At 43.2% G+C, this 26050-nt stretch overlaps 2 protein-coding genes across 2 annotated transcripts; one reads left to right on the top strand and one right to left on the bottom strand.

Moving 5' to 3' along the window:
* Nucleotides 1–967: 967 nt before the first annotated feature.
* elapor2b (endosome-lysosome associated apoptosis and autophagy regulator family member 2b) lies at nucleotides 968–14017 on the bottom strand. Its single transcript, XM_036944817.2, has 22 exons — nucleotides 13664–14017; nucleotides 11062–11182; nucleotides 8953–9142; nucleotides 8369–8516; nucleotides 7982–8071; nucleotides 7771–7876; nucleotides 7410–7559; nucleotides 7218–7306; nucleotides 6900–7080; nucleotides 6636–6764; nucleotides 6095–6185; nucleotides 5846–5948; nucleotides 4659–4796; nucleotides 4236–4505; nucleotides 3767–3940; nucleotides 3463–3652; nucleotides 3198–3294; nucleotides 2721–2822; nucleotides 2167–2293; nucleotides 1822–2000; nucleotides 1354–1516; nucleotides 968–1260 (listed from the first exon to the last, which is right to left on the bottom strand). Exons 1-22 carry the CDS (start codon nucleotides 13766–13768, stop codon nucleotides 1189–1191), a joined length of 3015 nt encoding a protein of 1004 aa, XP_036800712.2. The 5' UTR covers nucleotides 13769–14017; the 3' UTR covers nucleotides 968–1188.
* Nucleotides 14018–20627: 6610 nt separating this feature from the next.
* LOC110490433 (kelch-like protein 42) lies at nucleotides 20628–24198 on the top strand. The gene is made up of 3 exons (XM_021563823.3): nucleotides 20628–21883; nucleotides 22036–22229; nucleotides 22416–24198. The coding sequence occupies exons 1-3, from the start codon at nucleotides 21120–21122 to the stop codon at nucleotides 22865–22867; spliced, it is 1410 nt and encodes a 469-aa protein (XP_021419498.2). The 5' UTR covers nucleotides 20628–21119; the 3' UTR covers nucleotides 22868–24198.
* The last annotated feature ends 1852 nt before the right edge of the window (nucleotides 24199–26050 follow it).

The raw sequence follows: 26050 nt of genomic DNA, 5'->3' as shown, positions 1-26050 counted from the left end.
TCCTTCCTTTCTTCCTCTCTTCTTTCTTTCCTTTCTCTCTCTTCTTCCTTCCTTCCTCTCTTCTTTCTCCCTTTCTCTCTCCCGTTCTCTCTCTTCTTCCTTCCTTTCTCTCTTCTTCCTTCCTTCCTTCCTCTCTTCTTCCTTACTCTCTTCTCCCTTTCTCTCTCTTCTTCCTTCCTTCCTCTCTTCTTCCTTCCTTCCTTCCTCTCTTCTATCTTCCTTCCTCTCTTCTCCCTTTCTCTCTCTTCTTCCGTCCTTCCTCTCTTCTTCCGTCCTTCCTCTCTTCTTCCGTCCTTACTCTCTTCTTCCGTCCTTACTCTTCTTTTTTCCTTACTCTTCTCCCTTTCTCTCTCTCCTTCCTTCCTTCCTTCCTTCCTTCCTTCCTTCCTTCCTTCCTTCCTTCCTTCCTTCCTTCCTTCCTTCCTTCCTTCCTTCCTTCCTTCCTTCCTTCCTCTCTTCTTCCTTCCTTCCTCTCTTCTTCCTTCCTTCCTCTCTTCTTTCTTCCTTACTATCTTCTCCCTTTCTCTCTCTTCTTCCTTCCTTCCTCTCTTCTTCCTTCCTTCCTCTCTTCTTCCTTCCTTCCTTCCTCTCTTTTTTCTTCCTTACTCTCTTCTCCCGTTCTCTCTCTTCTTCCTTCCTTCCTCCCTCTCTTCTATCTTCCTTCCTCTTCTTCCTTCCTCTCTTCTTCCTTCCTTCCTCTCTCTCTTCTTTCTTCCTTACTATCTTCTCCCTTTCTCTCTTCTTCCTTCCTTCCTCTCTTCCTTCCTTCCTCTCTTCTTCCTTCCTTCCTCTCTTCTTTCTTCCTTACTCTCTTCTCCCGTTCTCTCTCTTCTTCCTTCCTTCCTCTCTTCTTCCTTCCTTCCTCTCTTCTATCTTCCTTACTCCTCTTTCTTTCTCTCTCCCTTTCTCTCTTCTTCCTTCCTTCCTCGATTCTTCCTTCCTCTGTTCTTCCTTCCTTCCTCTCTTCTTTCTTCCTTACTCTCTTCTCCCTTTCTCTCTCTTCTTCCTTCCTTCCTCTCCTCTTTCTTCCTTCCTCTCTTCTTCCTTCCTTCCTCTCTTCTTCCTTCCTTCCTCTCTTCTATCTTCCTTACTCTTCTTTCTTTCTCTCTCCCTTTCTCTCTTCTTCCTTCCTCTCCTCTTTCTTCCTTCCTCTCTTCTTTCTTTCTCTCTCTTCTTTCTTGCTCATCGTTACCCCCAGACCCATCTCTCAGACTGGGATGACTTCAGCTGTACCGACTCACTGCTGTCTCCCTCCCTCTGCTGAAGGATAGAGATACACAAAGGGTTAACACACACGATTATACACACAGGGTTAACACACTCACACACACACACACACACACACACAGGTACCTTGTTGGCGATGGCCCTGAGCTTGCCGAGCAGTGAGGGTTTGTGGGAGTAGACCACGTCGTCTTCAGGCTCCTCCCCCTCGGCCAGGGCACAGCTATCCGCCACCGGCAGCTCACATTCCTTATTGGCTGACATCACCAACCGAGAATACTTATACTCCAGCCTGACATGGGGCGCCATAGTGACACAGAAACACACAGAGATGCAGGAGTCAGGAGCGTTGTACTACAGCCTATGGCAGGGCTGTCCAACCCTGTTCCTGGAGAGCTACTGTCCTGTAGGTTTTCACTCCGTCCCTCATCTAGCGCACCTGATTCTAATAATTAGCTGGTTGAAAAGCTGAATCAGGTTGGTTACAACTGGGGTTGGAGTGAAAACCTACAGAAGGGAAGCTCTCCAGGAACAGGGTTAGACAGCCCTGGAATATGGCTGGGATGGTTATTTTATTAACAGGTGTCAGGCAATCACCTCTTGTTCTTCTTCCAGAAATAGAAGGTGAGAGAGACGAGCAGCACAGCTAAGAAGGCCCCGCCCCCGACCCCCACCTTTAGCCATAGGGCAATGGCCTCGCATGGGGCGGAGCTCTTAGCTGGCAGGGACATGCCTTTGGTGCACAGCTTTGGCTCATTCCACACAGACAGAGTCACCTACAGAGAGAGAGAGAGGTGAGATGGAAGGAGGGGGGAAGTGATAGAGAGAGAGTAGAGAAAGAGAGAAAGTAGGTTAAATTGAAATACCAAGAGGTGAAAGTAAGAGTAGCATGAGTGTGTAAAAGGAGATGAAGAGAGAGGGAATATAGGGAGTGTAGGTTACCTGGACCCCTCCCTTGCAGGCTCCCTCTATCTGGTGATAGTCATCCTGGGTGCAGCGGGGACAGGCGCTCCCACTCTCCCATAGGAAGTGAAACGTACAGCCGTCACACGTACCTGCAGGGCACGCACTGCACACACACATGCACACAGGAGAAATGTAGAAGGAGCTAATGAAAATTCACACACAAATAATACACAAACGTTTTCAGCTCAGATGTTGAGCAGACAGACAGGTGATGTTGAGCAGACAGTCAGACAGGTGATGTCGAGCAGACAGTCAGACAGGTGATGTCGAGCAGACAGTCAGACAGGTGACGTCGAGCAGACAGTCAGACAGGTGACGTTGAGCAGACAGTCAGACAGGTGACGTTGAGCAGACAGTCAGACAGGTGACGTTGAGCAGACAGTCAGACAGGTGACGTTGAGCAGACAGTCAGACAGGTGACGTTGAGCAGACAGTCAGACAGGTGACGTTGAGCAGACAGTCAGACAGGTGACGTTGAGCAGACAGTCAGACAGGTGACGTTGAGCAGACAGTCAGACCGGTGTGTATACCTGGGCACTGTGAGTTGCCCGCGGTCCATCTTCTCTGGGTTGCAGCGTATTGTCATGACCGCACTCCGACCACGCTCACAGGATCCAGTCGCCTGAGTAGACCTGAGAAAGAGAGAGTCAAACACAAACACAAAAATCTAATTCTATTTGTCACATTCGCCGAATACAACAGGTGTAGACCTTAATGTAAAATGCTTATTTACAAGCCCTTGACCAGCAAAGTTCAAGAAAGCATGAAGAAAATATTTACTGAATACTCTAAAGTTAAAAAAAATACAAAGTAACAAAATAATGAGGCTATATACAGGGTCAATGTGCATGGGTACAGGTTAGTCGAGGTCACTTGTACATGTAGGTGTGGGTAAAGTGAATATGCATAGATAATAGGCAGCGCATAGATAATAGACAGACTGATCTTCACTGGAACCATTCGACTATGAATGCAGTTCTATGGCGTCTAGCTCTACGCTGGCCTACCTGTAGAAGAAGTTGATGTCTGGAATGCCTTTTGAGTTGTCAGAGAAGAGTTCTGGTCTGGCGTTTATTCCGTCTAAATCACTGTCCACTGTCGCTCCTGAGAGAGAGACGGGAAGAGATGGAGAAAACAACTTTCAAATGAAATGATTGAAAATAAATCCGATTTTAGATCAAGAGTATACTTTGTGCTCTGGATATATGACTACTAGTGGTTGTGGCACTGTCCTATAATCATTATGAAGGCACTATTCTATTGCAATCTCACCGAGGAAGGTATCAGCCAGACTGATAGACTGGGATGCCAGAGCCATCCTGAAGCCCCGCCCATCCGCAGGAATGATGGTTGATTGACAGATGAAGCTGTCCACTGAGTTGACGAACTGGGTGGAATCACTCCCCATGTCCTTGTTGGCGAGATCGGTGACATTATCTGTGCAGACAGCTGCCATCTTCCCCTGAAACAGAACACACAACGACAACTCTGAGGTATGTGTGTGTTATCTAATGTCCACACAAGCTGATGTGTGCGTGCATGAATGTGTGTGTGTGTGAATGTGTGTGTGTGTTACCTGGTGTCCACACAGGCTGACGTTGAAGACGTGGAGGTACTTTGTGCCTTTAGAGGTGAAGCTGGGGCCGATGGTGAGCGAGGCCACGGTGCTCAGAGAGCTCAGGTCAAAGGTCAGGGTACGGTTGTGCTCCGTGTGACTGAAGGAGCAGTCGCTATAGCAACGAGAGTGCTCCTAGGAGGGGGCACAATAGCATCAAGTCAACACACATCGAACAAATAGTGGCTCACATGATACACACATGATAGTACCAATGCTAAAAACATTCTTATCCAGACCATAGACGGTTAACTGTTGATCTGGATGAGAGTAAAACTCATAGAACTATGGCCCTGAGATTTTAGATTAGGAGGATTTAATGTTATAAAGTGGTTCTAATGATTATAATGGTTGCGTAAGGTTAGTTTGTAAGTTTGTAACTTATGGTTGTGTGATGATATGAGTTGTGTGTTTGTGTGTAATATATTACCTTGTTGCTCTTACTCCCGGGGCCACAGGGCAGACACGCGTCTTCTCCATATGTGTGGTGACCAGACAGGTATGTGTTGGGGGGGCACTCCTGGCACCGGTTGGTGTCTCTGTCAATGTAGAACCCAGCTGGGCATGGAATACACGACCCAGGCCGCTGAGAACTCTGGGATAGGAGGGCGCAGGCCCGGCACGCAGATGCCACGCCATCCTGGACATTTGTCACGCTCACCGAGTAGAGTATCACAACATCTGTGATGTACCGCCGCACCTAGATACACCCACGTCAATAAATTATATGTAAGTACATATGTATATGTATGTAAGTGTGTCTGTGTAGTATGTGTGTGTGCAGTGTCACTATGTGTGTGTGTGAGAGAGTGTATGTGTTTTGTGAGTTTTGTGCGAGTGTGTGTGTACTCACGTCCTGAGCCTGGTTGGTCCTCTGGAAGGCCCAAGTGTATGATACGGATGCATTTCTGGTCATGATGTGTGTGTAACTCTGTCTCTCCTTAGTGCCCTCCCATGACTCCACCACCGTGGTGCTCTTCCTGTTCACATCCTACAGGGGGCGACACACACACAGGGTTTATATGGCAGCGGCTCACTCTGGTTTACAATTGACACAGTGACTGGTTTATCTGAAATCTCACTGCTTTTCTGTGATTTAGTTGTGTAGATTGTGTACTGTGATTTAGTTGTGTAGATTGTGTACTGTGATTTAGTTGTGTAGATTGTGTACTGTGATTTAGTTGTGTAGATTGTGTACTGTGATTTAGTTGTGTAGATTGTGTACTGTGATTTAGTTGTGTAGATTGTGTACTGTGATTTAGTTGTGTAGATTGTGTACTGTGATTTAGTTGTGTATATTGTGTACTGTGATTTAGTTGTGTAGATTGTGTACTGTGACTAGATGTGTATATTGTGTACTGTGATTTAGTTGTGTAGATTGTGTACTGTGATTTAGTTGTGTAGATTGTGTGCTGTGATTTAGTTGTGTAGATTGTGTACTGTGATTTAGTTGTGTAGATTGTGTACTGTGATTTAGTTGTGTAGATTGTGTACTGTGATTTAGTTGTGTTTGTTCAAATATACTTTGGTTTCATTTGGATACATGGATTGTTTTCACTGAGTCTACTGCAGGGATTATCAACTAGATTCAGCCGCGGATTGACCGCAAGAAGCCCAAACATAATATTTGACTAAAACATAATAACTTCAAACCTTGCGTACATTTGTATACAGTCACATATATCTCTCTATTATATGTGGGAACAGATTTTTTTTACAATTGGTAACTGATTGCTGGTGTGTTTTTACAGTGTTTTATGTCCAACAGTTACATTTTGTATTATTTCTTTGAGCTCAGCGGGTTGCCAGTTGGGGAACCCTGTTCTGCTTTATATGGCTTTACTAACAAACATAGATATTGATATGTATTTATCCAATAGCAATATGAAAGTAGGTCACTCATGTATTGGCTATGTCATACTGACTATGTTGGGTTGGGTAATATTGATTTACTGGCTGACACACTGTTGATATTGCCAGTAACATTTCCCTGAGATCCTAGACACACACTCGTGCAGATGTGAATGGTCCGACACACACCATCATGAAGTAGAGCTCACAGTCGGCAGAGCAGATTGTCTCGAAGACGAAGGTGATCCGGCCAAACTCAGTCCCGGTCATCCCAGCAAGTGATGTGGGTAACCTGACAGAACACACACACCCACACACAGGGCCAATAAAGAATTATATTTCACAATAATCATAGCCATGTGTTCATTCTGACCATATGACCTAACCAGGAAAAACCTGAGAGCTCTAACAATAATATGCAGTCAAGCCAAGACTAACTTGAAGCCAGGAACATGCAGGTTCAGGATGAGGTAATCGTTATCCGAGCCTCCAGCACCGCTGCGGATGTGATCCCCTGCCACCTCCCAGCCTGAACAACAACATATTACTGTGATTACACATTCTATTAAACACACATCTATATTCCTTACAGGGTCGGCAGGTAGCCTAGTTGTTAGAGCGTTGGGACAGTTACCAAAAGGTTGCTGGATCGAATCCCCGAGTTGACAAGGTAAAAATACTGTATGTCGTTCTGGCCCTAAACAAGGCAGTTAACCCACTGTTCCCCGGGAGGCCGTCATTGTAAATAAGAATTTGTTCTTAATTGACTTGCCTAGTTAAATAAAGGTAAAATAATAACAATCTGAGGGACACCTCATATCTATTAAAAAGACATCTATGCTCAGATCAGTCAGAGAGACACAGAGATATTACATACCCAGCAGGATGTCTATATTAGACATATTTACTATTCACCCATGTGTACTACTACAATCGTATCACATATCTCTTGACCCTAATCACCCGAGACACGTCTCACCGTTCATGTCGTCACATTTGGAGTTGCCCACGTTGAAGCAGGAAGTCTTCATGTTGGAAGGGAGGACGTTCCACCATTTATACTCATACCCCAGTACTGGCTCTGTCCCCGCAGGACACTCCTCACACACTGGGACAGACACACACAACCGTCAACAACACATTTCAATATACAGCAATACAGGCGTGGGTGTGTGTGTGTGTGTACTGTAAGTGTGTGTATGTGCACTGTTTATGTTTACATATAGTATGTGTGTGTGTGTACCTGAGGTGCCGTCAGAGTGTGTTCCAGGAGGACAGGGGAAGCAGGTGGAGTCGTTAGTGTTGTAGTAACCAGGGTTACATGGAGGGCAGGCCTCTCTCTCCCCTGTAGGGGGCAGTGCCACAGCGCCCGTCACATTCTCCTCACAGATCCTCGGCTCCACCCACCGGTACATCACCTGAGTCTGTCACCACGGCAACCACAGCAGTTTCATCACAACCATAGAGATACTATACACAGGATGTCTTATGTATTGTAATCTAATGTATATGACCACAGCTTTCTCTCTCTATATGCACACTATATATGTGTGTGACTTACCTTTCCCTCGCTGTCGCAGGCTGTGTGGATCTGAAAGTAATCCTTCTCTGAACACGGAGGCCTCTCCTTACACTGTGACCATCCTTCATCTGAGGGAAAGAGTGCAAGAGAGAGAGACAGTGGATATTTTAACTGGTATCTACTGATACATTTCAATGTGTGTGTGTGTGTGTGTGTGTGTCTAGTACATACGTGAGTACTGTGTGTCGGGGCAGGGAGTACAGGAGGCGGCTCCCTTGTTAGACGATGTGTTCCTGGGGCAGGGCTGGCAGGAGGAGGAGCCAGGGGAGGAGCTAAACCAGCCTGGTCGGCACGGGAAACACTCCGAGGTGTAGGCAACACCTAGAAAGAGACACATTAATTCATTAAGATGTAGATTCGGCTGTCGTCTCTGTGGTCTCATTTCCTAGATCTAAGAAGGGCGAGTTCTGGAGTGGGTAAGAACTTGTGATACTACACTGCCTTGACCAAACACATTACAGAGGCATGCAGAATGGGAGAGAGAATATAGGTGAGTGTGAAGATAGGGAGTAGGGGTACGAGCGGTCTTTACCCTCAATCTGGATGTTCCTGAGCAACACTGGTTTAACCATCTTCCCTCCGACCAGGATCCCTGTCGTCCTCCAGTACAGTATGTTAGTGCCAGACTTCAGATTCACCTGAGTCACAAGTCACACAATATGTTGCACACAGATTATGTTACACACATCACACACACCAATCATATAACACACATGGGTCACACACACTGCCTTCCTCCTCACCGTGTGTGTGTCCCACTCTCCGTTGGTGGTGAGTTTGATCCACTTCTGATCATCTGTCTGGGCCATCTCCTGACACTGCTCGTTCTGGACCTGAATACGCATCACCACGGTAACCACTCAGAATATTGCATCACATGATTCTCTCGCTTTCAATCAGCAGCTAATTCTCCTCACCACAGAAAAGCACTCAATTGCCCACATATATTGATGTAAAACCCATTGATGTAAAGCCATTGATGTACAAAAATATATTAATGCACAATTAAAGTCTTCTCTGCTACCGCAAAAAAGACCCACTTTTTATCTCTACGTACGTCAACCAGCTACAAAAAAGGGTAATAAATGAACTGATATAAGCTTCAGCAGGGAGGAGAGAGTCAGACTCACATAGAACTCAAAAAATATGTTGTTGTCAGGGTACTGGTAGCTGAAGGAGACGGAGCCCTGCTGCTCCAGATGCACAGCGTAGACCAGAGACACGGTGCACTCATCACGACTAGACTCCAGATACACACCCTGTGGCGTCCACGACGAGCTACAGTACACAGAGAGAAAGAGAATACAGGATGACTGTGAGTGTGTGTGTGTGTAACTAAATGTGTAGTAAATGTGTGTGTGTTGTACTATTCTTGTGGGGACCAGAAGTTCTCACAAGGATAGTAAAACAAGGAAAATGTTCAACACAGGGACAAAGGCTAATTTATGTTTATGGTTACAATTAGGGTTAGGGTTAGAGGTTAAGGGTTAGGGTTGGAATCAGGTTTAGGGTTAGGTGTTAAGTTTAGGGTTTGCGTTGGGTATTAGGTGTTAGGGATAGGGTTAGAGTTAGGAGTTAGGTGTTAGGGTTAGGAGTTAGGTGTTAGGGTTAGGAGTTAGGTGTTAGGAGTTAGGTGTTAGGGTTAAGAGTTAGGGTTTTGAATGTGAATCAACTTTTTGGTCCCCACAAGGACAGGAAAACAGACATGTGTTACCTATTACAGGCCTGACTCTCCTCTCCACTGGGTCCTGGGTCCATGTAGGTGGCCAGGCTGGTGAAGCCGGCAGGGATAGTGTCCCATTGGTCGAAACGCACCCCACTGCCCAGCGAATAGGAGCCGGCAGCACACGGCGTACATTGCTGAGCGGACATCTCTAGGAACTCTCCCACCGCACACGAGAACGCTGACAGACAGACAGACAGACAGACAGACAGACAGACAGACAGATAGATAGACAGGGAGAGAGGAGGGTCACACACACACAATGTGACAGACACATTCACACCTAGACAGTATACATACAGTTGAAGTCGGAAGTTTACATACACTTTAGCCAAATACATTTAAACTCAGTTTTTCACAATTCCTGACATTTAATCCTAGTAAAAATTCCCCGTCTTAGGTCAGTTAGGATCACCACTTTATTTTAAGAATGTGAAATGTCAGAATAATAGTAAAGATAATGATTTATTTCAGCATTTATTTATTTCATCACATTCCCAGTGGGTCAGAAGTTGACATACACTCAGTTAGTATTTGGTAGCATTACCTTTAAATTGTTTAACTTGGGTCAAACATTTCGGGTAGCCTTCCACAAGCTTCCCACAATAAGTTGGGTGAATTTTGTCCCATTCCTCCGGACAGAGCTGGTCTAACTGAGTCAGGTTTGAAGGCCTCCTTGCTCGCACATGCTTTTTCAGTTCTGCCCACAAATTTTCTTTGGGATTGAGGTCAGGGCTTTGTGATGGCCACTCCAATACCTTGACTTTGTTGTTCTTAAGCCATTTTGCCACAACTTCGGAAGTATGCTTGGGGTCGTTTTCCATTTGGAAGACCCATTTGTGACCAAGCTTTAGCTTCCTGACTGATGTCTTGAGATGTTGCTTCAATATATCCACATAATTTCCTACCTCATGATGCCATCTATTTTGTGAAGTGCACCCCCACAACATGATGCTGCCACCCCTGTGCTTCACGGTTGGGATGGTGTTCTTCGGCTTGCAAGTCTCCCCCTTTTCCCTCCAAACATAACGATAGTCATTATGGCCAAACTTTTCTATTCTTGTTTCATCAGATCAGAGGACATTTCTCCAAAAAGTACAATCTTTGTCCTTGTGTGCAGTTGCAAACCGTAGTCGGTTTTGGAGCAGTGGCTTCTTCCTTGCTGAGCGGCCTTTCAGGTTATGTCGATATAGGACTCATTTTACTGTGGATATTGATACTTTTATACCTGTTTCCTCCAGCATCTTCACAAGGTCCTTTTCTGTTGTTCTGGGATTGATTTGCACTTTTCGCACCAAGCTACGTTCATCTCCTTCCTGAGCGGTGTGATGGCTGCGTGGTCCCATGGTGTTTATACTTGCGTACTATTGTTTGTACAGCGTGGTGCCATGGTGTTTATACTTGTGTACTATTGTTTGTACAGATGAACATGGTACCTTCAGGCGTTTGGAAATTGCTCCCAAGGATGAACCAGACTTGTGGAGGTCTACCATTTTTTTTCTAAGGTCTTGGCTGATTTCTTTTGATTTTCCCATGATGTCTAGCAAAGAGGCACTGAGTTTGAAGGTGGGCCTTGAAATACATCCACAGGTACACCTCCAATTGACTCAAATGATGTCAATTAGCCTATCAGCAGCTTCTAAAGCCATGACATCATTTTCTGGAATTTTCCAAGCTGTTTCAAGGCACAGTCAATTTAGTGTATGTAAACTTCTGACCCACTGGAATTGTGATACAGTGAATTATAAATGAAATAATCTGTCTGTAAACAATTGTTGGAAAAATTACTTGTGTCATGCACAAAGTAGATGTCCTAACCAACTTGCCAAAACTATAGTTTGTTAACAATACATTTGTGGAGTGGTTGAAAAACTACTTTTAATGACTCCAACCTAAGTGTATGTAAATTTCTGACTTCAACTGTACTCTCGCTCTCTCTCTCTCTCTCATGAACGTACACTGCTATCTTGAACAGGTCTCTCTGGAAAAATTGATTTTTATCTAAATGAGGCAAACCTGAATAAATAAAGGTGAAATAAATGTGAATGAACACACACACACACACACACACACACACACACACACACACACACTACTCACAGCAGTCTGTTCCTCTGGCGGGAGTAGGCAGGGCTGAGCAGGTGCCCAGAATGTGGGGGATGGCCACCCTCCATCGAGACCCTACACTGTCACACTCTGTATACTCATAGTAGTAGTCTGTCTGGAAGATACACAATCACACAGTAGTTATATTAGAGCATGATACTCACACTCACCTAAAACACAGTCACGATCAGTCACACATGACCCAGTAGATAAAACAATCTAAGACACACTTAAATCTGCAGTGACAGAACAGGTTGCAAGCATTTCATTTTAGTGACACCTCCTTGTCATTTCTGCGTCAATGTGCCAGAACACCCATTCACTCGTCATATGCAGTTGTTTTTCAAGACAGCATGCACCAAATGAATCTAATAAGCTGCATAGGCGCACTAAACAGCCAACATCAAGTATGACGGAAAGCCAGTGGTAGAGCAGGTTGTCATCAGTGAAGCGGGGCAGATAAGGAAAACAAAATCAGACGGAAAGAGAAGAAAGCTCCATTCAAAATGAACAGAGAGTCACCATCATGGTCTCTGAGCAGCTCTGATGACAGAGTCAGAGACTGGGGTCGGCTCTGCTGTATGTTAAGTCAATACTCTGGGTTATCACCGCTCATCTTTGTCTCAGCCGTATGCATTTGTTCTTCTGTTTGTTTACTACGAAGTAGTAAGCCAGGTGTGAACAGGTCACTTCAGGTCAATGACATTATAACTTCTACCGGGAAAAACAGTTAGAGAGAGAGAGAGACAGATAGATAGAGAGAGAGAGAGAGAGAGAGAGAAAGAGAGAGAGAGAAAGGGAGAGAGAGGGAGGATCCCCACAGAGAAAAGGCATAAGGAGACTGGATGGCCATCTTGTTTTGGAGGCCATGGAGGTTTGTCTCTAAGCATTCTATCTGCAGCCAGTCATGCAACACTTCACTTCCACCACCATGTTGCTCCCCGTCCCCTTCCCCCATCCTCCCAAACCTTCTGTTCACCCAGCATTGCCATGGCAATCAATCAGGACCACCGACAAACAGCTCACTGCCACCCAAATCATTTTTGCATTCAAAGTGGGTGAGTGTGTGTGTGTATATACTGACTGTATGTGGTTCTGTTAATGCTAAATGTGTTTGTGTTTGTGTGTGAGAGAGCGAGAGAACAAGAGTGAGTGAGTGAGTGAGTGAGTGAGTGAGTGAGTGAGTGAGTGAGTGAGTGAGTGAGTGAGTGAGTGAGTGAGTGAGTGAGTGAGTGAGAGAGAGAGAGAGAGAGGGGGTGAGAGAGAGAGAGATGGGTGCGGAATCTGAGGATGGAGAGAGAGAGAGAGAGGGTGAGGAATCTGAGGATGGAGAGAGAGAGAGCGAGAGACAGTTTACGGCTGTGCATGGAGTATAGATAAGCCTGAGCTCTTTTGTATAGATCATCATCTCTCTCTAGCGCTAACAAGTATTGTTCCTGCTATTTCCACACAAATATTGGGGACATGGGCACACACACAAGCAAACACACACATAACAGACTCTCAATATGTGAGGCCATATATCAGCTAGATGAGAGGTAGCTATAGAAATCCCTTAGTACCATGCCCCATGGCAACCCCTTTCAAGAGGAATGCACCTGCTTTCCCCTGAGGCAACTGGAGTCTGGGGAGGGGCTGGTGGGTAAATATTGGTACTGTAGTGGATATGGGGCCTGTGCAGTGGATTTGGAGCTAGATAAAAGGGTATTGAGGTTAATGTGCATAATTTGTCTCCTTGTGACACATCATGGTCACCATGGATACAGAGGAGATATTTAGTACCAGTGTGACCTATCCATCATCCATTAATCCATCAGTGTGTGTGTGTGTGTGTGTGTGTGTGTGTGTGTGTGTGTGTGTGTGTGTGCGTGTGTGTGTGTGTAGATCTGGCAGTGTAATGGCACACACTCTGGAACACAAATCTGACAGCACTCAATCATTTTCAGATCAAATAATACGGAGAAGGCTGGGACATAGATGGCTTCCAGGCAGCTTTTTTCCTTAGAGAGTTGATATCATTGCCATAACAGATCAATCTAACCGGATAATGCAGTGCCAGGGCCCTTGCTGTTCAGCTGTCCTTCCCTCCTCTGTTTTCCTCTTACTCAGCGGTAATATTACTCCCGCACATCGACGGAAGGCAGCACGGACGAGGATGGATGCCAAGTGATCGGCTCAGTGCGCTGCGTCATCATATTATGGAGCCTTATAATTTGTCAACATGTTTAGGATTTAAGCCGATAAGAAGAACAGGCGACCAACACATTTTAATTCCCACCACAAACAAAGAAGGCTCCCATAACATCGTATATCTCAACTCCATTCCGCGCCAATAGGCATTTTATAACAATGATTGGCAGAAGGTTGTAGCCTATAATCCTCTGGTTAATGTTAATTCTTGACCCATTTGATAACGTTCGTATCATAAACATGATAAATATGGTTGGGACATAGTCTAGTATAAGATGATTACACATTGTGCGTTCAGCGCACTTGGTGGCAATGTCATGGCTTGCTTATTTAATGTAGTTTAAAACAGTGTTATAAATAACAGTGTGACAGCCTCTGCCGAACATGTCGAGCTGCGCGCTCTTACCTCATTGCACGGGCGCAGGTTCCTGCTCGCGGACACCCATTGCCGGGCGCTGAAGATGAATAAAAAACAATTAAGAAAACAGAACCCGCGTGACTCTTCCCTCATCCTCGTTTTGTGTAAAGACAGTCCGTGAAAGGATTCGGTTGAAGACCAAACGCATGAATGACAGTGCGTGATTTTGGTTATGGTGCTCCGTCTTTATGCATGCGCGCGGTTCTCTCCACCCACTCGGCTACTCTGCGCTCAAGATCCATCCTGTCAGAGGCACGCGGCCGACGTCACTCTGCTAAAGCACGGGCTTTGCGTTATCTTAAAACAGCCAATTGACACCGAGGTAAAGTTGGTTTTATATTCACACATTCGGACATTCAACAGACATTCACCAGACAATCAACAGACATTCACCAAAATCAATTTACAAATTTAAAAATCAATAATTAACCGTTTGTCAAAGAATCATCAAACTAGATGTGATTTATTCTATAAATGTCCAGCATGCTTTTACAACCTTTGTTTTGAATACATATTCCAGTTTTGATTTTATAGAAATACATCAAATCTACAACATGCAACTTAAAGCTGTATAAATCAATAACTAATTCACCGTTTGCCACAAAGTCATCAAACTAGGTTTGATTTATTCTATAAGTGTCTAGTATAATTTTACAACCTTTGCTTTGAGTAAACATTCCAGTTCTGATTGGATAGAAATACATAACATCAATAAAACTGCCTTTTAAACCTATATAAATCCATAACATTTTCACTGATTATGACAGAATCTTCAGGCTAGGTATGATTTATTCTATAAATGTCTAGCATACTTTTACAACCTTTGTTTTTAGGACAAATTCCAGTTTTGATTTTATAGAAATACATAAAATCTATAAAATGACATTTAAAGCGGTATAAATCAATAACTGTTTCTCCGTTTGTCACAGAAACATCAAACTAGGTATGATTAATTCTATAAATGTCTAGCATACTTTTACAACCTTTGGTTTTGAGTAAACATTCCAGATCTGATTTGATAGAAATACATAACATCTATAAAATGTCATTTAAATCGGTACAAATCAATAACGTTTTCACTGATTATGACAGAAAATCTAACTAGGTATGATTTATTCTATAAATGTCTAGCATACTTTTCCAATCTTTTTTGTCGTTGAACAATTACAGTTTTGATTTGATAGACAGAAAAAACATATCTATAAAATGCAATTAAAAGTGGTATAAATCAATAACTATTTCACGTTAATCACAGAAACATCAATCTAGGTATGATTTATTCTATAAACGTCTAGCATACTTTTACAACCTTTGTTTTGAATACAAATTCCGGTTTTAATTTCATAGATATACATCAAATCTATAAAATGGCCTTTAAAGCGGTATAAATCAATAACTAATTCACAGTTTGTCACAGAATCATCAAACTAGGTTTGATTTATTCTATAAATGTCTAGTATACTTTCACAACCTTTGCTTTGAGAAAAAAATCCAGTTTTGATTTGATAGAAACACATAACTTCTATAAAATGCCTTTTAAACCAATATATATCAATAACGTTTTCACTGATTATTACAGAATCATCATACTAGGTATGATTTATTCTATAAATGTCTAGCATACTTTTACAACCTTTGTTTTTAGGAAAAAAATCCAGTTTTGATTTCATAGAAATACATCAAATCTATAAAATGCCATTTAAGGCGGTACAAATCAATAACTAGTTCTCTGTTTGTCACAGAAACATCAAACTAGGTATGATTTCTTCTATAAATGTCTAGCATACTTTTACAACCTTTTATTTTGAGTAAACATGTCATTTTAAATGTCATTTAAAGCAGTACAAATCAATAACGTTTTCACTGATTATGACAGAAAAATCTAACTCAGAATGATTTATTCTATGTATGTCTAGCATACTTTTACAACCTTTGTTTTTTTTATTTCACCTTTATTTAACCAGGTAGGCTAGTTGAGAACAAGTTCTCATTTACTTCTGCGACCTGGCCAAGATAAAGCAAAGCAGTGTGACACAAACAACAACACAGAGTTACACAAGGAATAAACAAAACATACAGTCAATAACACAATAGAAAAAAGTCTATACACAGTGTGTGCAAATTAGGTAAGATAAAGGAGGTAAGGCAATAAATAGGCCATAGTGGCAAAATAATTACAATTTAGCAATTTAACACCTGAGTGATAGAGACTGGAGTGATAGATGTGCAGAAGATGAATGTGCAAGTAGAGATACTGGGGTGCAAAGGAGCAAAAAATAATAATAACAGTTTGGGAATGAGGTAGTTGGATGGGCTATTTACAGATGGACTATGTATAGGTGCAGTGATCTGTGAGCTGCTCTGACAGCTGGTGCTTAAAGTTAGTGAGGGAGATATGAGTCTCCAGCTTCAGTGATTTTTGCAATTCGTTCCAGTCATTGGCAGCAGAGAACTGGAAGGAGAGGCGGCCAAAGGAGGAATTGGCTTTGGAGGTGACCAGTGAGATATACCTGCTGGAGCGCATGCTACGGGTAGATGCTGCAATAGTGACCAGTGAGCTGAGATAAGGCGGGGCTTTACCTAGCAAAGACTTATAGACGACCTGGAGCCAGTGGGTTTGGCAACAAATATGAAGCGAGGGCCAGCCAACGAGAGCCTACAGGTCGCAGTGGTGGGTAGTATATGGGGCTTTGGTGACCAAACGGATGGCATTGTGATAGACTGTATCCAATTTGCTGAGTAGAGTGTTGGAGGCTATTTTGTAAATGACATCGCCGAAGTCAAGGATCGGTAGGATAGTCAGTTTTACGAGGGTATGTTTGGCAGCATGAGTGAAGGATGCTTTATTGCAAAATAGAAAATCGATTCTAGATTTTATTTTGGATTGGAGATGCTTAATGTGAGTCTGGAAGGAGAGTTTACAGTCTAACCAGACACCTAGGTATTTGTAGATGTCCACATACAGTTGGGAGAACAAGTATTTGATAAACTGCCAGAACCGTCCAGAGCAGTGATGCTGGACGGGCGGGCAGGTGCTGGTAGCGATCGGTTGAAGAACATGCATTTATTTTTACTTGCATTTAAGTGCAGTTGGAGGCCACGGAAAGAGAGTTGTATGGCATTGAAGCTCGTCTGGAGGTGTCCAAAGAAGGGCCAGAGGTATACACCATTGTTTTGAGGAAAAATGTTATTTTTGACTTGATAGAAATACATAAAATCTTTAAGATTTTTCAAAAAAGTTTATTTGTCACGTGCGCCAAATACAACAGGTGTTGTATTACATTGAAAAGCTTACTTACAGGCTCTAACCAATGGTGCAGGAAAAAAGGTATGTGTGTGTGTGTGTGTGTGTGTGTGTATGTGTGTGTGTAGGTAAGTAAAGAAATAAAACAACAGTAAAAATACATTTAAAAAAAGAGTAGCAAGGCTATATACAGACACCTGTTAGTCAGGCTTATTGAGGTAGTATGTACATGTAGGTATCGTTAAAGTGAGTATGCATATATGATGAACAGAGAGTAGCAGAAGCGTAACAAGAGGGGTTGGCGGGTGGTGGGACACAATGCAGATAGCCCGGTTAGCCAATGTGCGGGAGCACTGGTTGGTCTGGCCATTTAGGTAGTATGTACATGAATGTATAGTTAAAGTGACTATGCATATAAGATAAACAGAGAGTAGCAGCAGCGTAAAAGAGGTGTTGGGGGGTGGGCACACAATGCAAATAGTGTTCAGGAGTCTTATGGCTTGGGTGTAAAAACTGTTGAGAAGCCTTTTTGTCCTAGACTTGGCACTCCGGCACCGCTTTCCATGCGGTAGTAGAGAGAAGACCTTTCTTGGTTAGAGCCAGTTTGCGCTGTTCTGTGAAGGTAGTAGTACACAGCAGTGTACGAGATCTTCAGTTTCTTGGCAATTTCACTCATGGAATAGCCTTTATTTCTCAGAACAAGAATAGACTGACGAGTTTCAGAAGAAAGTTTTTTGTTTCTGGCCATTTTGAGCCTGTAATCGAACTCACAAATGCTGATGCTCCAGATACTCAACTAGTCTAAAGAAGGCCAGTTTTATTGCTTCTTTAATCAGGAGAACAGTTTTCAGCTGTGCTAACATAATTGCAAAAGGGTTTTCTAATGATCAATTAGCCTTTTAAAATTATAAACTTGGATTAGCTAACACAATGTGCCATTGGGACACAGGGGCGATGGTTGCTGATAATGGACCTCTGTACGCCTATGTAGACGTTCCATAAAAATCTGCAGTTTCCAGCTATAATAGTTATTTACAACATTAACAAAGTCTACACTGTATTTCTGATCAATTTTGTGTTATTTTAAATGTACAAAAAAATAGCTTTTCTTTCAAAAACAATTACATTATTAAGTGACCCCAAACATTTGAACGGTAGTGTGTGTTACGGGTCACTCTTAGTTTTCCTTATCTCCACTGTGGAGATGCCCATGTTGATCCTCTTGGTTGTCTTGGTCCTCTTGATCCATCCACCTGTCTTCTTTGTTAGTCAGACCTGACCCGTTCATCCCATTGTTTTTTCCTGTAATCTAATTTAATATGACTGAAGATGCAGAATTTTACACCAGGCCCCTTCTAATAGGGTATCAGACTCGTTAGAACTTTTACCACACGCCCTCAAGACAGACTACATGCCCTCTATCAAATCAAAACTGGAATTTTTACTCCAAACAAAAGTTGTAAAAGTATGTTAGATATTTATAGAATAAATCATATCTAGTTTGATGTTTCTGTGACAAACGGTGATTTAGTTATTGATTTATACCGCTTTAAATTGTATTTGAAAGATTTGTATGTGTTTCCATCAAATCAAAACTGGAATTTTTATTCAAAACAAATATTGTAAAAGTTTGCTAGGCATTTATAGAATAAACCATATATTTTTGTATGTTTCTGTGACAATCGATGAATTAGTTATTGATTTTTAAAATTTTAAATGAATTTTGACTAATGTCTGTTGAATGTCTCTTGAATGTCTAATGAAAAGTCTGAATATGTGAATATAAAACCAACTTTACCTCGGTCTAATTGACAGCAAGAACAATTTGTTTTGTTATTAGGTCCACCATCTGTGTATAGACCTATTACCAATAGTGGTCACTGTTAAAATATATTACCGTTTATTTCCATAAATGATTAGGCGAAAATTAAAACATCTTACAGCAGTCCAGAAACATGGAATGGGGTGAATGTTGGTCAAAATGGGGAGTCTGAATAGGCAGACAGATGGGTCAAGCATTGGGTCAAGCAGCAGACCCTGGCACCGCACACCACTTTAAATGAAGCACCAGGAAGATACTGAGCTGCTGACTTGTCAGCTAACAACCACACTAAACCAGTTGTAGGCCTGTCCTGATTCTCAAGAGGAGTTGTGACAGATGCAAGATGAGACATCAATGAAGTAGAATACAAGATGACTGGGGAAATACCAGGCATATTTTTTGATTAACTCTGCAACTATTGATTTTTTTCACAATTGCCACCAGTTTGGTGGCAAAACACTAACAGCACAGATATATTGACATAGTAAAATAAATGAAAGTGTGTAAAAAAATATATATAAAGCATATTTTGTGCTGAAACCCTTATATAAAGACCAATGGTATTGACTAAGTTTATGGTAAAAAATGCTCTTATTTTATTATTTTATATATTTTACATGTGATAAGGCCACACAGGGGTCTTGATTTAATTAGATGCCTGTGATAATCTGAAGTACCCAAAAGGGCCACTAGATGTCCTTTAATAAATGACATAAAATCCTTGAAAGTTACCAAAATTCTGGTAGTTTAAAGTTACCAGTAATATACCCTCACCCTGGAAACATGTATGCATAGGAATACAATTTATCTGCTTTGGTACATGAGAAGGAGGTGCCAGATGGTTGTCTGTAGAGGTGCAGCAAACCACAGTTCTGGGGCAGTGTCCACAACGTATGGACACCTGACAGTCCAGCTCATAGGTCCCATATAGGGTAGACCCGTTGCAGGGGTGAATATCTGCTGTTAGTCCCAGTCTAAGTAGTGGGGTCTGCCATAGTGTCGTGTCACCACCCATCCCCCCTCCTACCAACACACACACACACACACACACACACACACACACACACACACACACACACACGTTGCCTGCCCCTGTACATGGCGTTGCCTGCCCCTATACATCTGCATTCTTGAAGAGAGCTATCAGCCATTATCTAGACTTGTCCTCCCTCGATGAGTGTTTTTTGATACATAAGTATCAGATTCAGCTTCCTACTACTCTACTGTTAAATTGAGATTCAAATATATATCATTGGTACTCCAAAAGGCCTACTCAGTGAAGTGCAAAACAGTTACATATTTCATCACTGGGTGGCAGTAATGCACAATGCTTGCCTCCAGTCCATGTAGCCATTATGTTAACAGTAAAATACTGTATCCTACATCAACCCCCAATAAACATGTCCCTGTTGGGTAGGCTCAGCCTGAGGTTGTAGGCTAGATGAGGTGTGTGTCAGGTGCCACAGAGGCTATATTTTATTTATTTTATTTAACTAGGCAAGTCAGTTAAGAACAAATTCTTATTTACAATGATGGCCTAGATACAGTGGGTTAACTGCCTTGTTCAAGGGCAGAACAACAGATTTTTACCTTGTCAGCTCGGGGATTCGATCTTGTAACCTTCCGGTTACTAGTCCAACGCTCTAACCACTACCTGCCGCCCTATACACGGTCTTACTTCATTGCAAGTTTATGTTGTTGATAGTTGGAAACGGTTGGTTTTAATGTACCTGGTTCCATGAAAAGTTGGTGAAGCAAAATATAGGAACATGCACTACGGGTGGCTTGCACCTGTCGAGTGCAGGTAGAGTATACCCCAAGCCAGCTGGTGGCAGCAACACATCTTGTAAATCTGCATGGCATTGTCTTTACACGAAGAAGAAAACGGTGGTTTCCGGTTGAGCAAGCAAGTGACGCAACCCACAGGATCAAAACAGGAAATATGCTGGCCAATTTCTCCTCAAAAACCAACTGCAGCTTTCTGCAGATTATCTCGACAATGCAAATAAAGTGTGTTATCCAGTATATACATCTTAAAAATGACCACATGGTCCAGCAAAACATCTTCTTTGGATGTACATCGAGATAATACCCGCTGTTTTTGAAAGATAAAGAGGCTAGCTAGATTTCCAAGTCACTCTTGCTAGCTAGCTAGCACACTCACAGCTGAGTTGAAATGATCCAGGCATCATCCAGACGTATGGGCTGAATATTACCATATATAGGCCTGGTGACTGCGGTGCGACTAGAGTTGCAGACCACCCCTGCGCCTGAGAAATGTAAACTGACAGGCAGTCATTAACAGATCGAGGTCGGAAGAGGACAGTCAACAAAACAGATCACTTGACAACATTATCAAGCTAACCCAACCACTAAACATGTCATCCGAACAAATAATCGTAATTGTCATGGATGACAAAACGTACAGCGTCAACAAAGGCAAGTTGATAGAAAAAAGCGACTACTTCCGTGCACTGTACAGCTCTGGGATGCGCGAGTCCAGAGAGGATTCAGTGCAACTGCAGGGGCTGAGTGTGCCAGGGCTCGAGCTGGTCCTGGAGTTTATCAACACCTCCAAAGTGAAAGTAGTCAACGAGACCCTGGAAGACCTGATTGAGACTGCATCTTTTTTGCAAGTCACCTCTATCCTAAAACTCCTTTCGTCTGAAATTCGACAAGAGAATTGTGTGGAACTATACAGCCTATCTGAGGTATATGGAACTCATGATCTACACAACGCTTGTCTCAGATATATGAGCTGTCACTACCACCCGATGCTGCGGAGACCAGAGTTCAGCGACTTACCTGCTGCCCTGCGTAACCAGGTTAGAGAGATGCGTATGAAAGGCACGGCCACTCTGGTGGCTATCGGACTCTTCACCTGTTTGGCTCTGGACCTACCAGACCAGGACGAGCCCTGGTCAATGCTGAGATATGGGGAAGTAGAGCAGCGTTGGAAGCCGCTCGCTAACAACCTGCCCTCTGACATGGTCAATGTGAGAGGCTACGGCTCAGCCGTGTTGGACAACTACCTGTTCATTGTTGGTGGGTACAGAATGACCAGCCAGGAGATCTCAGCGGCACACTGTTACAACCCCTGTAGAAATGAATGGAACCAGGTAGCCCCCCTGAACCAGAAGAGGTCAGTACAGGTCAGCCATATGAATAGATCTCTATGCAGTCTGTCGATGTCTTGATCTTCAATCTGTTTTGATGATGAGCCAGCAAACTACATAGGCTACAGTATGTCTCCGTCCTGTAACGTTGTTGTATATCCGTCTCTCCTCCGGGCAGGTCCAACTTCAAGCTGTTGGTTGTACGAGGGAAGCTGTATGCAGTGGGAGGCCAGTGTCAGGGCACTGTGGAGTGCTACAGCCCTGAGCAGGACTGGTGGACCTGTGTGTCGTCACTACCCGACCCCCTGGCAGAGTTCTCTGCCTGCGAGTGCCAGGGCATGATCTACGTCATGGGAGGATATACTGCCAGAGGTTAGTGGGGGGGATTTTAATTCCCAGCAGAAGTGAGAACATTTTCTAAAATGTCCAATGTATACACACAGTAGACATGAAGAACTGTAGGCTACACAAATAGTGCTTGTTCATTTGACAAAATATCAACTGGTTCTTAAATTATTTTAACAAATGCTGTTTGTTTTTTCTCTGTGTATCTATTAGACAGGAATACCAGCGTACTCCGCTACTGCCCCACCTCTGACAGTTGGACAGTGTTCCGCTCCTGCTCGGCCCACGTGCGTAAACAGCAGATGCTCTCGGTGGAAGATACCATCTACCTGGTGGGGGGGTACACCCACGAGCTGGAGCCGGGTCCAGGGCGGCGGGCCAGCCAGACGGAGGACATGCTGACGGTGCAGTCTTACAACGTGACCACCGGGGAGTGGCTCCACCTGAAGGACAACACCTCCAAGTCGGGCCTGAACCTCACGTGCACGCTGCACAACGACGGGGTCTATATTATGTCGCGCGACGTCAGCCTGCCCACCAGCCTGGAGCACCGCGTCTTCCTCAAGTACAACATCTTCTCAGACGCCTGGGAGGCCTTCAGACGCTTCCCCGCACTGGGCCAGAATATGCTACTCTGCTCCCTCTATCTGCCCAACGTTCTGTGAGCGTTGCGGATGGAATGTAAGGATGTTTAGTTGATGGCAGTGGTCGTACAGTCCAGAGACTACATCATATGCCACAAGAGGCTTGTTTGTGCGTGCTGCGGCTACATAGCTCCCATGGAGAGAAGTGGTAACAGTAGAGCTGTAGATGGCTGCAGTAGGACACAGCGTGGCCACATCCCTGTTGGTGGGGCAAAATATAGAAAGACACAGACTTGTTACATTATTTAAACCTTAAAGTAGCTACAAGCACAGGCAAAGCAACAGTCACGCGTTGCGTGTCAATGTCTATGTTAGCATAGCAGCATTGGCCTACTTTCGAGATCCATTTTCGGATTCTTTGATTAGAAGTAGACTTGAATCATATAGAACATTCCCTATTGTTTACACTGCAGTGTTCACTACAAACCTTAAACGCTAATGCAAATTACTAATAGATTTAATACATGTCATATTGGATATTGAAGAAAGTTTGTAGCCAAGAAGTGGCTTTGGTTTTACACTGCCGGTTTTGCAATGGGAGATTGAAGAACTGAAATAAAATGCTAAGCTGATGCCGGACCACAATTAATACTGTAACTAAACAAATATTTTAACTCTTCTGTGTGAAGAAAAATGGTAGAATCATGAATGGATGAAATTGAGTAATTTATTGACTTGATTTAACTTATGAACATTGTTCAGAAAACAAATGCTAAGCTCAGCAGCAGTACAGTTCAATGAAATGGATAAGATAAGCCTTCTCCCTCACCTGGGGGGATTTTGTACAGATGAACAAGAGTTGAATTGTAAGTGACCAACCAAAACTGTCTTTTTTTCTCCCATTTCCCTGTTGAATTATCAGGAAAGAGCTTTCATTAGGGTACGTTAAGGACAAATTGATGAAAGACAATGAGAATGTAGTTTTGGTTCAAATGTAGACTCCGTGATATGAAGCAGAAAACTTAACAACATAGTGGTTCAATTTCCACAACTAAGAAGCGTAGGAGCGTGAGGCTCGACTTCTCAGCTATTTTGGTGCCCTGGCTACCACGCTGTGAACAGGGTGACGCGAACCCGTGCACAGATACTGTGTGTGACTGTCGCTCATCTCAATATCTCCGGCGCTGTTTTCTGCAACGTAACTTTGCTGAGTCTACCTTTAATTAAAGGGGATTACAGACCTTTTCTGTGGAGATGGTTTGTCTTTCTGTTGATAATACAACTACGTCGTTTGGCTTCTAAAGATGTGTTGGAGTTTGATGAATGTACTGTATATTATTTTGTCACCTCTGGTTATGTTCTGACAGATGCCTTGGACTTTGACTTAGAAGAATAAAGAAAATATTCAGGGAGTAGGTGTTCTGTTTAATTGTATAAACATTGAAACCATGCATTCAGTGATTATGCCTTTTTGGAAGTAGGAGGCTTTGCCTTTTCATCTGCAAGTGAAGCGACATAAAATACTTTGAATCACATCTAAACTTTCATAGTCTGGCCATATTAAGGCCTTAAGGATAATTTAGTTATCTTTCATCCCTGTCTTCGGTTTAGTCCTTGCTTCTGTACATCCAGGTACTTTGTCCTCTCTTTTTTTATGTGGGGGGAACTAACAGCCTTTCTCCTGAAATGATTCCCCTCTTTCCCTTTGTAAGCGGAACTAGCATCCTCTATTCCTAAATGATTCCTCTCTTCACATTTGTAGGCAAAACTAGTGGCCTCTTCCTGAACTATTGCTGTCTTTTCTTTTGTAGGTGGGACTAGGGTCCTCTCTTCCTAAACTATTCTGCTCTTCCCATTCGTTGGTGGAACTAGTTTCCTCTCTGTCTAAATTATTCATCTCTTCCCATGTGTAGGCGGAACTGGCATTCTCTCTAAACTATTCCCCTTGTCCCATTTGTCGTCAAAACGAGTGACCTCTTTTACAAAACTATTCCCCTCTTCCCTTTTGGAAGCGGGACTAGCTTCCTCTCTTTCTAAACTATTCTCTTTTAACATTTTGGAGGCAGGACTAGATTCCTCTGTTCCTGAAGGATCTTTTGCCTTGAGGATATCCACATCGACAGAGAAGACAAACTGCTCGTAAGCAGTGTAATCGGTGATATTACACCTTCCCAGTATATCAGCTGCATCATCAGTCTGTCTGATTGGGGAGAAAGCCCTTATAAACTCTAGGCCTCCATAGTTCACAGAGGTCCACTCCTTCCCTGGGAAGTCTGGCACAAAGGACCCATCACAGAGGAACCAGTCAGTGATACTGCTGCTCTCGCTATCCCCTTGAGAGCCATGGAACTGGCCCTCAGGAAGAGACACATTGGTCAGGGGAATAGTGGAATGTTCCAGAGAGACTCTGTCCCATGTCTGCTTTCTGGGATCCAGGGTTAGTCTAGCTGGAGGGCTATAGTCCAGGGGTAGAGGGTCTGTCTGGAGGTAGGCAAGGTGGAGGAGACCCAGGGCATAAGGATGGCCTGTGAGACGGTAGTGGAGGTCCGGGATGCTGAGGGCCACACACTGCAGGTTCTGCTGTGTCAGAGGCTTCTCCTCTGTATTGGTCAGTCGCACTGTCACTGTGTATGTTGAGTTGGAGAATGTTTCCTTCATGACATCTGCCCAATCATGAAACAAAGAACGGAACTATGAAATAGTTTGAAATAACTCGGACAAAAAAATAAGAAATTGGTGGCTATTTCACAATTTACATAAAAAAAACTATATTTACCTAAATTGAAGGCAGGATCGTCTTCTGCGTAGAATGTCAGCTTCATAAGATATTTCTCTGCATAGGGCTGAACCACCTCCATGTCTTGCAGTGAATCAACACTTTGCTTATTTGAATTAAAACAATATTTTTTATACACTTGGTTTGTAATGTCTCTATGGAAACAATCATTTGGAAATCATTCTGAATTCTATTGGAATGGCCCTGCACATTAGTAGAATTCTAAAATAGTGGCCATTAAAACGTCTGGAATTTGTCTGCTTCCTTTGAGATTTGAATCTACAACATTTGGGCAACTATGTTTACTATTCTACACAGCTGCAAATCAATGCTAAAAGCATTTTGCAACCCCCACCAAACATACCGATTTAGATTACATTTCTCTTAAACTACATAAACAAAACTAGCCTGGTCTCAGATTTGTTTATGCTTTTTGGCATTGTAGATAATTCCGTAAGGAGTTGGCAAGAGAGCAAACACAGACTGGT

The sequence above is a fragment of the Oncorhynchus mykiss genome, chromosome 15 (assembly GCF_057628025.1).
Source record: "Oncorhynchus mykiss isolate SJ-2025 chromosome 15, ASM5762802v1, whole genome shotgun sequence".
Lineage (NCBI taxonomy): Eukaryota > Metazoa > Chordata > Actinopteri > Salmoniformes > Salmonidae > Oncorhynchus > Oncorhynchus mykiss.
The sequence above is the reverse complement of the archived record's forward strand: the minus strand, read 5'-3'. Positions and strand labels throughout refer to the sequence as shown.

What these genes read in the sequence shown, in the direction of transcription:
- elapor2b (XM_036944817.2), bottom strand. Translation starts at nt 13,768, where the DNA reads ATGAGGGAAGAGTCACGCGGGTTCTGTTTTCTTAATTGTTTTTTATTC. An exon ending in GAGAGTCAGGCCTGTAATAG is followed by an intron (nt 8,517 to 8,952) that starts GTAACACATGTC and finishes TGTGTACTGTAG; the next exon opens with CTCGTCGTGGACGCCACAGG. An exon ending in GGGCAACTCACAGTGCCCAG is followed by an intron (nt 2,294 to 2,720) that starts GTATACACACCG and finishes GTGTGTGTGCAG; the next exon opens with TGCGTGCCCTGCAGGTACGT.
- LOC110490433 (XM_021563823.3), top strand. Translation starts at nt 21,120, where the DNA reads ATGTCATCCGAACAAATAATCGTAATTGTCATGGATGACAAAACGTAC. An exon ending in GCCCCCCTGAACCAGAAGAG is followed by an intron (nt 21,884 to 22,035) that starts GTCAGTACAGGT and finishes TCCTCCGGGCAG; the next exon opens with GTCCAACTTCAAGCTGTTGG. An exon ending in GGGAGGATATACTGCCAGAG is followed by an intron (nt 22,230 to 22,415) that starts GTTAGTGGGGGG and finishes TGTATCTATTAG; the next exon opens with ACAGGAATACCAGCGTACTC.